Consider the following 13,524-nt stretch of genomic DNA (forward strand, 5'->3'; position numbering starts at 1 on the left):
TATTTGGAATGCTAAACAGACAAAATTAAACGTGCCTATTTATATAATGAATATGAGTTTGGGGGGGCTAAAATTATTAAATATTAAAGCTTTAAACCTCTTACTAAAAGTTTCACTCATACATACGTTATACTTAAACCCAAAATGGTTCTCCAGTAGATTATTAAGAAAAGCTCATCCTTTGTTCAAAAATTGCTTTTTTGCCTTCATACAGATTACTACTTCTAATTTCCGATGAATTGAAAATGAAATTTTGTTTAAAGTATCACCCTTTCTTAAACAAGCCATACAAAGCTGGTTACAATTCCAGTTTTATCATACAGAAAAGATAATACTTCAACAAATGTTATGGTTGAACTCAAAGATATTGATTAATAAATATAAAATTTAATTGTGTTATATTTATTCATGATATTATGAATAGAAATGGAGGCGTTATGTCACATATGCAGTTATCAAAAATATATGGGAATATCTGCTCAATCCAAATTTACAACCAACTGATTGCAGCACTACCACAAAAATGCAGGAGGCAAGTGGAAAAGGGAGAAGGTAGGGAACTTGTTTGTCTGCCATATATTAAAGATACAAATTGGCTGAAATTAACTGGCATAAATAGAAAAATATACCAGTTTCATCTGAGGACAAAGATGTTGACAGCTGCACCAATCAGGTTGCAAAATAAATGCAAGATTTTCGATGTACCAATTTCATGGCACATGGTTTATGAACTGATACAAAAAACTACACCTGACTCAACACTTAGAGTTTTTCAAGTTAACTGATTATTTAAAATTCTTGCCACCAGCAGAATGCTATATATACAGTAGTGGCCAAAAGTTTTGAGAATGACACAAATATTAATTTCCACAAAGTTTGCTGCTTTAGTGTATTTAGATATTTTTGTCAGATGTTACCATGCAATACTGAAGTATAATTACAAGCATTTCATAAGTGTCAAAGGCTTTTATTGACAATTACATGAAGTTGATGCAAAGAGTCAATATTTGCAGTGTTGACCCTTCTTTTTCAAGACCTCTGCAATCTGCCCTGGCCTGCTGTCAAATGAACTTCTGGGCCACATCCTGACTGATGACAGCCCATTCTTGCATAATCAATGCTTGGAGTTTGTCAGAATATGTGGGTTTTTGTTTGTCCACCCGCCTCTTGAGGATTGACCACAAGTTTACAATGGGATTAAGGTCTGGGGAGTTTCCTGGCCATGGACCTAAAATATCGATGTTTTGTTCCCCGAGCCACTTAGTTATCACTTTTGCCTTATGGCAAGGTGCTCCATCATGCTGGAAAAGGCATTGTTCATCACCAAACTGTTCCTGGATGGTTGGGAGAAGTTGCTCTTGGAGGATGTGTTGGTACCATTCTTTATTCATGGCTGTGTTCTTAGGCAAAATTGTGAGTGAGCCCACTCCCTTGGCTGAGAAGCAAACCCACACATGAATGGTCTCAGGATGCTTTACTGTTGGCATGACACAGGACTGATGGTAGCACTCACCTTGTCTTCTCCGGACAAGCTTTATTCCGGATGTCCCAAACAATCGAAAAGGGGATTCATCAGAGAAAATTACTTTACCCCAGTCCTCAGCAGTTCAATCCCTGTACCTTTTGCAGAATATCAGTCTGTCCGTGATGTTTTTCCTAGAGAGAAGTGGCTTCTTTGCTGCCCTTCTTGACACCAGGCCATCCTCCAAAAGTCTTCACCTCACTGTGCGTGCAGATGCACTCACACCTGCCTGTTGCCATTCCTGAGCAAGCTCTGTACTGGTGGTGCCCCGATCCCGCAGCTGAATCATCTTTAGGAGACGGTCCTGGCGCTTGCTGAACTTTCTTGGGCGCCCTGAAGCCTTCTGCAGAAATGCAGTAGAAATGATTTTGGGGGGGATTCAGTTCATTTGCATGGCAAAGAGGGACTTTGCAATTAATTGCAATTCATCTGATCACTCTTCATAACATTCTGGAGTATATGCAAATTGCCATCATACAAACTGAGGCAGCAGACGTTGTGAAAATGTATATTTGTGTCATTCTCAAAACTTTTGGCCACGACTGTATATATGGGGCATAAAACAATCTCAGCTCTGTAGATTTTGTTTACGAAGAGACAGAATCAATAGTTCCCTTATTCTGGTATTGTCCCTATGTAGCTTGTTTCTGGTCACAGGTTCAGGAATGGTTAAAAAATCACAACATGCACTTAAAATTAACCTTACGAAAAGCAGTGTTGGGCGATCTGGAAAGCCATAGCCAATCAATAAATAATATAATAATACTCGTAGGAAAGGTTTTCATCTTTAGCTCACAATCTGTGGATATTATACGATTAGAAAGATTCAAACATTTTGTAAAACATCAGAGCACAATTGAAAAATATATGGAACATGGAAACCAAACAAGGGTGGTCTATGGTGATAGGTGGGATGGACTGAGAGTGGCTGAGGGTTGGGATTAAAGAGTTTGTTTGGTAATGTATTGTTGTTATATATAAAAGTACCATGTATGTAAAATGTATATGTAAAATGTGCATGTAAAATGTAAAGGTAAAATGTATGTATATGTAGCAAAAAAGCAGTAAAAAAAACTACAATATTTGTCCTCTGAAGAGGGGGAGTGGTGGAGGGGTAAATTATATATATATATTTTTACAAATTTAAAAATCCCAAATAATAAAAAATAAATAAAAATTATATTAATTTTCACAAAAAAAGATGACTGCAATAGCTCAGCGCAGAATGCTCACTGTGGTTAAGAAGAATCCTTGAGTGTCAGCTAAAGTCATACAGAAATCTCTAGAACATGCTAACATCTCAGAGAAGTAACATGCTAACATCTCATTTACAGAGAAGTAAATCAATAACAGAATGGCTTCAACAGAAGAAAACACACCTTCTGGAGTTGCCCAGTCAGAGTCCTGACCTCAACCCGATTGAGATACTGTAGAATGACCTCAAGAGAGCGGTTCACACCAGACATCCCAATTATATTGCTGAACTGAAACAGTTTTGTAAAGAGGAATAGTCCAAAACTCCTCCTGACTGTTGTGCAGGTCTGATCCGCAACTACAGAAAACATTTGTTTGAGGTTATTGCTGCCAAAGGAGGGTCAAGCAGTTATTAAATCCAAGGGTTCACATTCTTTTCCCACCCTGCACTGTGAATGTTTACATGGTGTGTTCAATAAAAACATGAAAATGCATAATTGTTTGTGTGTCAAATTTCATGACCAATTTATGCAGAAATCCAGGTAATTAAAAAAATTAAAATTGAACTGTTCAGAGAAATTAGTCATTAAAGTCGCTTGCATTATTTACCATAAAGTAGTGTGAAAGTATCAGGTTTTGACCACTAGATGCCACAGTTCATGCTATACTAGGGTAGAAAACCAATAGATTTGCTCATTATGAAAATAAATTGTGTGGTCATCCTCTTAATTCAAGCTAGTCCTCTATGAAAGCAAATTAGTTTGGCCTTCTTTTACGCTTAATCTTTGGCTAGGAAATGTCAGATGTTGGGTACTATATTTATTGAATATGATCTGAATCCTATAAATTAAAATGGCCCATTTGGGTGCAATCAATTAGCTTAATTTCTCATATATAAAATTTCAACCAAATAATGTTTCAGGGATGACAATCTTACCTGTTTCTAACTACAGAAACAATTTAAGAACAATCTGAGATGGCGGGTGTCATGGCTTGCTCAAATTACATGGAATGACTCCTTTGTTAAACATGGCCCTGTTGTGAGGTTGTTTTGTTGTTGTTGAGTGTTCTTGAATAGCTCTGTCTGAGGGAGCCCAGTGCAGTTAGTATTAGAAAGGAGATGGCCATCACCTAGGAATGGTTATTGGGAAATAAAAACGCTTCAAAGGCTATAGCTCTACATCAGTGTCTACCATCTAGACTTTGACTAATCAATGTCCCGTTCTAACAATTCCGTCTGACTAATATGCCCCAGCGGGTTGCCTGTCACTGTCCTGTATACTGTTCTTGGATACTGTAGTGGCTTATGGTGGCTCACAGGACACAGAGCGCTTGTTATTGTTTTCAGTGTAGCGTATGCAGTCAAATAGACTGTGTCCACTCCGGATGCCATGGACTGCTTTGAAGTTAGATTTTCTAAATTAGATTACTGCTTTGCCACACAAATGAACCATCTATCAGACGTTACAGTGTAACTTGCTAGGACATGATTGCTGCTTGCTTGCCTAAAACTGCCTGCTTGCCTATAACAAGAAGCGGTTGCTTGTACTCATAGATGAAAGTTAGATATGGGGAGAGTGAGAAAAAAAGTTACTGTGAGACACAGACAGGTGTATGATGGGTAACACAGGCTGTGTTACCTTGTCAAAGTCCTCCTGCGTGGCTCTCATCTCCTTCCAGGTCTTGTTGATCAGCTGGATGCAGACGCAGAAAAGCTCCTCTAGCAGCCGGTCCTGAGAGAAGAAGATGGGGTGGTAGTTTGAACCAGTCTCTGAGGCTAGGGGAGAGAGAGCGAGAGGAACAATATGAGACCTGTAAGAAACGTTCATTTTAGTTTTTTGTTGCAAAATGTTTTTAAATGTTTTCCGTTGCAAACCCTAATGAACACAACCCTGTATCAGCGTACATTTATAGGGCTACACATAGCTTCAGTATATTCTTATACAGTAGTATACATATACATAAGGGTTATTCTTTATTTTTACTATTTTCTACATTGTAGAATAATAGTGAAGACATCAAAACTATGAAATAACACATATGGAATCATGAAGTAACCCAAAAAGTGTTAAACAAATAAAAAAATATTTGATATTCTTCAAAGTACATTTTACATTTTAGTCATTTAGCAGACGCTCTTATCCAGAGCAACTTACAGTAGTGAATACATACATATCATACATTTCATGCATTTTTTTTTGTACTGGCCCCCCGTGGGAATCGAACCCACAAATCTGGCGTTGCACACACCATGCTCTACCAACTGAGCCACAGGGAAGGCTGTAGCCACCCTTTTACTTGATGAAAGCTTTGCACACTCTTGGCATTCTCTCAACCAGCTTCATGAGGTAGTCACCTGGAATGCATTTCAATTAACAGGTGTGCCTTGTTAAAAGTTAAAAAGTGGAATTTATTTCCTTCTTAATGCGTTTGAGCCAGTCAGTTGTGACAAGCTAGGGGTGGTATACAGAAGATACCCCTATTTGGTAAAAGACCAAGTACATATTATGGCAAGAACAGCTCAAATAATCAAAGAAAGTGCAGTTGCAAAAACCATCAAGCGCTATGATGAAACTGGCTCTCATGAGGACCGCCACAGGACAGGAAGACCCAGAGTTACCTCTGCTGCAGAGGATTAGTTCATTACAGTTACCAGCCTCAGAAATTGCAGCCCAAATAAGTGCTTCACAGAGTTCAAGTAACAGACACATCTCCACATCAACTGTTCAGAGGAGACTGTGTGAATCAGGCCTTCATGGTCGAATTGCTGCAAAAAAAAACACTACTAAAGGACAACAATAATAAGAAGAGACTTGCTTGGGCCAAGAAAAACAAGCAATGGAATTTTTGTTAACCTTTATTTAACTAGGCAAGTCAGTTAAGAACAAATTCCTAATTACAATGACAGCCTACCCCAGCCAAACCCAGATGGCGCTGGGCCAATTGTGCGCCGCCCAATTGGACTCCCAATCACGACCGGATGTGATGCAGCCTGGATTTGAACCAGGTACTGCAGTGACGCCTCTTACACTGAGATGCAGTGTCTTAGACCACTGCACCCCTCGGGAGCCCACATTAGACCGCTGGAAATCTGTCCTTTGGTCTGATGAGTCCGAATTTGAGATTTTGATTCGAACCGCCGTGTCTTTGTGAGTCGCAGAGTAGGTGGTTCCCACCAATAAGCATTGGAGGAGTAGGTGTGATGGTGCTTTGCTGGTGACACTGTCAGTGATTTTTTGGGATTCAAGGCAAACTTAACAAACAGTGACCCAACCCACCTCCAGACTGTGTAAGGGCTAGTTGACCAAGAAGGAGAGTGATGGAGTGCCGCATCAGATGACCTGGCTCCACAATGACCCGACCTCAACCCAATTGAGATGTTTTGGGATGAGTTGGACCGCAGAGTGAAGGAAAAGCAGCCAACAAGTGCTCAGCATATGTGGGAACTCCTTCAAGACTGTTGGAAAAGCATTCCAGGTGAAGCTGGTTGAGAGAATGCCAAGAGTGTGCAAAGCTGTCATCAAGGCAAATGGTGGCTACTTTGAAGAATATAAAATACAAAATATATTTTGATTTGTTTAACACTTTTTTGGTTACTACATCATTCCATATGTGTTGTTTCATAGTTTTGATGTCTTCACTATTATTCTACAATGTAGAAAATAGTACAAATAAAGAAAAACCCTTGAATGAGTAGGTGTGTCCAAATTCATGACTGGTACTGTATGTTTCCAGTACAGACCCAATGCACCCATGCACAGATGTATCCATACTATGTGAACTCACACCAGCATGTAGACACTAACAGCTGAAAGTCATAAGTAGAGGAAACATGCCTGACATCAGTGGAAAAAAAAGCAAGACCTGGCTTAACCTGTCTTAAATACATGTAGACCTACATGTACGAGCTCAGGTTGACTTACGGGGCTCTCCGATGCGTAGGATCTCACACAAGATGAGAGTCAGCTGGATGCTGCTGCGGGCGAATGGACACTCGTGCTTATCCTCCCTACTGCTGTTTTCCAGAACAAACTGAGATAAAGAGACAGAGACAGAGAGAGAAATAAATAGTCAGAGGATGACAAATACTTAACCCTCTCCCTAACAAAGAGCCATGATTGTCCCTTTAACTCCCTCCCTCCCGCCCTCTGTTCCTCCCCTTTCCATCCCTCTGCTCACCCTGCTGTAGGCATCGGGGTAGCGGGAGGCGAAGTAGGCCATGGTGTCCAGAGCCAGCAGGCCAGGAGGGGCCCGCAGCAGGTCCTGACCTGGGTTACTGTTGTTCTTTAGAGAGAGAAGACAGAACAGGAATAAAACAAACTCTGTATGGAGGGAGACAACGGTTTGGATAGACAAGAGTAAGACTCAGAGAAGTTTATTAATGTGTATATGTAGGACACACAGAGGCCGAATGAGAGTGACTGATTGAGGTGGCGGTAAGTAGAATCCCATGGGGTAGACTCACAGAGAAGCCCAGCTTCTTGAACTCCTTGGCACAGAGAGAGCGCCGTCGCTCATGACTCAAGCTGTTCTCACTCTCCGTCTCGAAGGCTGCCTGCCGCAGGCCGTGTAGAATTTCCCTCTGGTCCTGTGGGAGGAGAGGGAGGAAGGGGAAGGATGGAAAGATAACAGTAGAGAGACACAAATGTCCAATGAGAGGGAGTATGGTACCATATGACTAAGTGGATTTCAAGGATACTTAGTAAGCACTAGTCAGCACTCTCTCCTGGGGTGCGAAGAGGCAGTGGTTTCCTGGTGTGGGAGGGGTCAGAGGTCAGGGAGGTCAACCTATCTCACCTGGTTGTAGGAGTCCAGGGGCATCCTCATGCGAGGCTCCAGGTGGTTCAGAGTGACAGACTGGAGGACATACAGGTAGTGGGCCATCTCATCCCCCACAGAGGCAGAACTATGGATAATGTTCTGTGGGTCACAACAAACCATGAGCCATAGGTTCAAGACAGTAGAGTATTTACTATGGATAAAATGACTGGAAGAAGACCAAAAAATTGCTACATAGAAGATTTAATGAAAGACAATTGCATTTCCCCAATTTGACATTCTACTGGATGCAATGACAGTAAGGTGCCCTTGTACCTCAATCTCAAACATTCAAGATGGCTTTACCTTATAGATGTACTGTCGAAGATTCTTCATTCCCAAGAAGGCAAACAGCTCCTGAAAACCAATATCATGTGTGTCATCACCAGATAACTACCACTGGCTATATCAGTTATTACTGAAATGCAGTGACACTACTTCCCCATAAGTAGGCGGTAAAAGCGCTACAGTCACAAATCAGGTCAGGACTCTGACATAATGGTCACATAAATCTGAACAAAACCCTTTGTTTTGAACAGACTCACTCAGGCTGGTTAAACTGATTAACTTGTACCTCCCTCTGGAAAACAGAGCAGGCGAGGGAGAGAAGAAAGAAAGAGACAGACAAAGAGAGAGAGAGTGGGAGACAGCGAGACAGACAGAGAGAGCGATACAGAGAGAGAGAGAGAGAGAGAGACAGACAGACAGACAGACAGAGTGAGAGAGAGAGCGAGAGAGAGAGAGACAGCGAGACAGACAGAGAGAGAGAGAGAGAGAGAGAGAGAGAGAGAGAGACAGACAGACAGATAGACAGACTGACAGACAGACAGCGAGACAGACAGAGAGAGCGATACACAGAGAGAGAGAGAGAGAGAGAGAGAGAGAGACAGCGAGACAGACAGAGAGAGAGAGAGAGAGACAGACAGACAGACAGAGAGAGAGAGACAGCGAGACAAACAGAGAGAGCGATACACAGAGAGAGAGACAGAGACAGAGAGACAGAGAGAGAAAGCAAGGCATTCTATGCCATTAAAAAACTAATTCAAATTGAAATACCTAATCGAATGTGTCATTGAACCAATTGCACTTTATGGCAGCGAGGAGTGCGGTCCACAAGATTTCACCCAATGGGAAAACCCCCCATTGAAACCCTGCTGAGTTCTGTAAGATTCTCCTACATGTCCAGAGGAAAACTACAAACAATGCATGTAGGGCAAAATGAAGCCAATATCCACTAATAATAACAACTTTTAAAAAAGCAATTCAGTTTTGGAAACATCCAAAATACAGTGACCCCCTCTCATATCATTACCAAGCCTTGCAATACCAAGAGCTGAGCAAAGAAAAGAGTCCCCTCATCCAGCTGGTCCTGGGGAGTTCACAAACCTGTTCTACTAACACACTGAAGCCTCAGGACCCTCATCCAGCTGGTCCTGGGGAGTTCACAAACCTGTTCTACTAACACACTGAAACCTCAGGACCCTCATCCAGCTGGTCCTGGGGAGTTCACAAACCTGTTTTACTAACACACTGAAGCCTCAGGACCCTCATCCAGCTGGTCCTGGGGAGTTCACAAACCTGTTCTACTAACACACTGAAGCCTCAGGACCAGAACATCCAATCAATCAGATCAAACCAAATTACAACACAGTCAAAACAAAACAACATTACTTATTGGGAAATGTAAACACAAGCACAAAGCAAAATGCAGTGCTATCTGGCCCTAAATCGACAGTACACCGTGGCAAACTATGCGACCATGGTTACTGATCAAAACCTTAGAAAAACGTTGAGAAAGTACAGGCTCAAGTGAGCACAGCCTTGCCATTGAGAAGGGTAGACACAGGAAAACATGGCTCCCTGTAGAGGAAAGGCTGTGCAACCACTGCACAACAGCAGAACCCAAGACAGAGCTGCATTTCCTGACAAAAACCCTTGTTCAAGGTTTCAAAGACCTCTATGATGAGGATAGGATATCTGTCCTGTTGGGGGAGGACGCAGAGAGCTGTGGGTTGGCAGTGTCTGACAGACCAACCAACCTGCACATGTCCTCTATGTTTATTTTTATTGTTCAATGTATGGTTATTTTGACCCTTGGTTATTGTTATTACTGTTGTCCCATTGAGAATATTGATTATTATTATTAATTATGTTAATATTGTAAATCTCCAAAGTAAGCAATATGTACATTGTTACGTCATGCCAATAAAGCAAATTGAATTAGAGAGAGAGAGAGAGAGAGAAAATAGAGACCATTCTTACCTGTCTGTCTGCATCTCCAGCAGTCTGTAGCAGAGCCATGAGGAGGGCCATGGCTTTGGTTTGAATCTGTTGGTTTGTCCTGGAATAAAAGAGAGCGTATGGGTGGGCATAATGAGAGATGGGAGAGAGTAGTATGTGTGTGTATTTCTTTGATGAACTGTAGACTTCAGACCCTGGACAAGCTTATCATTACATTTTCCTGAGGTACATTTAACCGTAAAATGATTTAGAGATGAGGGTCTATGTGTGTAAGCAGGTATAAGCACACTCATTAATTGAAGGTAATGCAGGTTTTTCCCACAATTCTATCCATGGATGACACACACTTACACCTGCAGATGTGAGAGGAGTCTCTCCAGAGTGACCTCCTGCTTGACCTGCTGGAAGAGGCTGCTGCTGCTCAGCACCATGCTCTCCAGGATGGCCAGGGACACCTGCTGGATGGACGCGTCCAGCACCTTGGCATTGACGAAGCTAGCAATCTGACAGGTAGCAGGAAACAGACACAGGATACAGTTAGTATAGTAGAGCACAGATAGCAGAGTGGGATAGTTAGTGGGATGGAATGTGATAGGGATATAATAGGTTGAAACTGAGTGCGGAGAGTCAGTCCCACGACTAGTGGTCACCAGAGCTCCTATCAGACATTTCTTCATGGTCAAAGATTACACACATTAACATTATGGGCCGGTTTCCCAGACAAAGATTAAGCCTGGTCCTGGTTTACAAATAACTCACAGTAGATCATCTCTATTGAAAGCCCCTTTTAGTTCAGGACTAGGCCTGGGAACCAGCCCTAAATGCCTAATTCCTTACTTTCTTTCTCCTGACATATCTTTATTTCTCCTCCTCCACTTAGGTTAAAGAAGCCAATAGTTTAGGAACATACCTTCTTGATGAAGACAGCAGAGAGATTCTCCCATGATACAATCCCATGGTCCATCAACTCCATGAAGCCTGTCAGTGTGTGGGTCATGATCAGAGGGGCCCTAACAGACAATACACACAACTCAGAACAGAATATTACAACTTCAGGAAATACAACATTGACAAAGAAAACCACAGACGCCACTGAGTATTTCCACTGATTTGGTTCTAGGTGGCGAGATTAGGAGAGACTAGACCATACCAGGCTGAAATGCTTTCTCAGGTTTGGTAGGAATGTGTTTCATGCCTTCCCTGGGATTCAAGTGGTATAATAGAGGTATAATTGATTTGTGAGATGTTACATCTTCAAAAACATGAGGTCAGACTCATATCCTTGGATCTCTCCATCCCATGTTGATTTTGATCAAAATAACCCCATCACTAACTACGCAACACAGAGCTGCATATTCTTACTAGCCAATTCTCCATGCCAACTCAATGTTATTCTAGAATTCAACAGACGAACCCAACTACAGCTTCCTTGAATTCCTCAACAGTAACTATGCTAACAGTATGAGGGGAAGGCCAGACTCAGCCCATACTTCACCCAGGGACGTGTTCTCACGTGAGGTAATCGTCTCATATCTCTGCAGCAGCATCTATCAAAGCACAGCATTCAACTGCAGCCAGCAAAAATATGCACTACTGCACTGCCTTTCCCCCATCCCCCAAAATAACCACACACAGTCTGCTAGGAGAACAGGACAGACAGAGAAGCGCTCACTTATGTGAGTCTGCTGTCTCTGCTATATAAGGTTAGTTGAAGAGAGAGTAGAGAGAGACAGAGACACACACAAAGACACAGTGACATATAGAGAGACACAGAGACCTAAGAAAGACACAGAGACACATAGAGACACAGAGACATATAGAGAGACACAGAGAAGGGAACTGACTCGTCAGCGTCCTCTACGATCTTCACCAGCAGAGAGTGGCCATCACGACTGATAAACTCCTGGGCAAAAGTGACATCAGTGGACACGCAGGCCAGCTGCTTCAGCGAATCACAGCGCACACCTGAGTCTGAGCTCTGGATGCCCTTGTAGAGGTCCTCGGCACAACGGCCCTACAACACACACAGCATAAAAACACACAGACAAAGGATGGATGAAGTAGATATACCCATAATGTAATAAAATTGCAATAGGCCTACATAGCGGGCAGATACACACACACACACACACACACACACACACACACACACACACACACACACACACACACACACACACACACAGGCTCTTCTTTGCAGACTCACCGGTGCCTTGGTCAGACGGAGAATGCAGCCATTCTTTATGTCCAGACGGTTCTAGAACATGAAGACCACAGAGCAGACACAATAACAAACACAGTCATACATGCAATGATTACTATTTTCACACTCCACCGAGGAACATCTAAGTGAACAAACATATAAATGCAACATGCAACAATTTCAAAGATTTTACTGAGTTACAGTTCATATAAGGAAATAAGTCAATTGACATAAATTCATTAGCCCCTAATCTATGGATATATATCTGTTGGTCACAGATAACTCCTAACTATATACAGTAGATCTGCTATAACTATATACAGTAGATCTAATATAACTATATACAGTAGGCCTATAATAACAATATATAGCAGGTCTATTATAACTATAAAAAGTATGTCTGCTATAACTATATACAGTAGGTCTAATATAACTATATACAGTAGATCTAATATAACTATATACAGTAGGCCTATAATAACAATATATAGCAGGTCTATTATAACTATAAAAAGTATGTCTGCTATAACTATATACAGTAGGTCTACTATAACTATATACAGTAGGTATACTATAACTATATACAGTAGGTATACTATAACTATATACAGTAGGTCTAATATAACTATATACAGTAGGTCTACTATAACTATATACAGTAGGTCTATTATAACTATATACAGTAGGTCTACTATAACTATATACAGTAGGTATACTATAACTATATACAGTAGGTATACTATAACTATATACAGTAGGTCTATTATAACTATATACAGTAGGTCTATTATAACTATATACAGTAGGTCTGCTATGACTATATGCAGTAGGTCTACTATAAATAGTAGGTCTGCGAAAACGATATAAAGTAGGTCTACTATAACTATGTACAGTAGATTTACTACAACTATATATATATATGAAGTCTAATATAACTACATACATTAGGTATACTATAACAATATACAGTAGGTCTACTATAACTATATACAGTAGATTTACTACAACTATATATATATGAAGTCTAATATAACTATATACATTAGGTTTACTATAACTATACACAGTAGGTCTACTATAACTATATAAAGTAGGTCTATTATAACTATATACAGTAGGTCTACTATAACTATATACAGTAGATCTGCTTTAACTATTTACAGTAGGTCTGCTATAAATATATACAGTAGATGTATTATAACTAGATACAGTAGGTCTACTATAAATATATACAGCGGTTCTGCTATGACTATATACAGTAGTTCAACTATAACTAAATATAGTAGGTATACTATAACTATATACAGTAGGTCTACTATAACTATATACAGTAGGTCTGCTATAACTACATACAGTAGGACCACCATAAATATATACAGAACGTCTACTATAACTACATGCAGTAGGCTATCTATAAACAGTAGGACTATTATAACAATATACAGTAGGTCTATTATAACTATATACAGTAGGTCTATTATAACTATATACAGTAGGTCTACTATAACTATATACAGTAGGTCTATTATAACTATATACAGTAGGT

At 40.7% G+C, this 13,524-nt stretch overlaps 1 protein-coding gene across 2 annotated transcripts in view; it reads right to left on the reverse strand.

The window, feature by feature from the left end:
* The window catches only part of elmo3 (engulfment and cell motility 3), a 54,086-nt gene that overhangs the window by 24,956 nt on the left and 15,606 nt on the right, over positions 1–13,524 (reverse strand). For both annotated transcript variants that reach the window (XM_029759006.1, XM_029759007.1), the window contains exons 5-15: positions 11,982–12,032; positions 11,620–11,789; positions 10,686–10,785; positions 10,127–10,278; positions 9,797–9,875; positions 7,841–7,891; positions 7,514–7,636; positions 7,182–7,304; positions 6,896–7,000; positions 6,640–6,748; positions 4,357–4,493 (exon numbers count right to left, since the gene is read on the reverse strand). In XM_029759006.1, the coding sequence (XP_029614866.1) occupies positions 4,357–4,493; positions 6,640–6,748; positions 6,896–7,000; positions 7,182–7,304; positions 7,514–7,636; positions 7,841–7,891; positions 9,797–9,875; positions 10,127–10,278; positions 10,686–10,785; positions 11,620–11,789; positions 11,982–12,032 (1,200 nt within the window). The remainder of the gene's footprint in view (positions 1–4,356; positions 4,494–6,639; positions 6,749–6,895; positions 7,001–7,181; positions 7,305–7,513; positions 7,637–7,840; positions 7,892–9,796; positions 9,876–10,126; positions 10,279–10,685; positions 10,786–11,619; positions 11,790–11,981; positions 12,033–13,524) is intronic.

Source organism: Salmo trutta, chromosome 7 (assembly GCF_901001165.1).
Source record: "Salmo trutta chromosome 7, fSalTru1.1, whole genome shotgun sequence".
NCBI classification, from domain to species: domain Eukaryota; kingdom Metazoa; phylum Chordata; class Actinopteri; order Salmoniformes; family Salmonidae; genus Salmo; species Salmo trutta.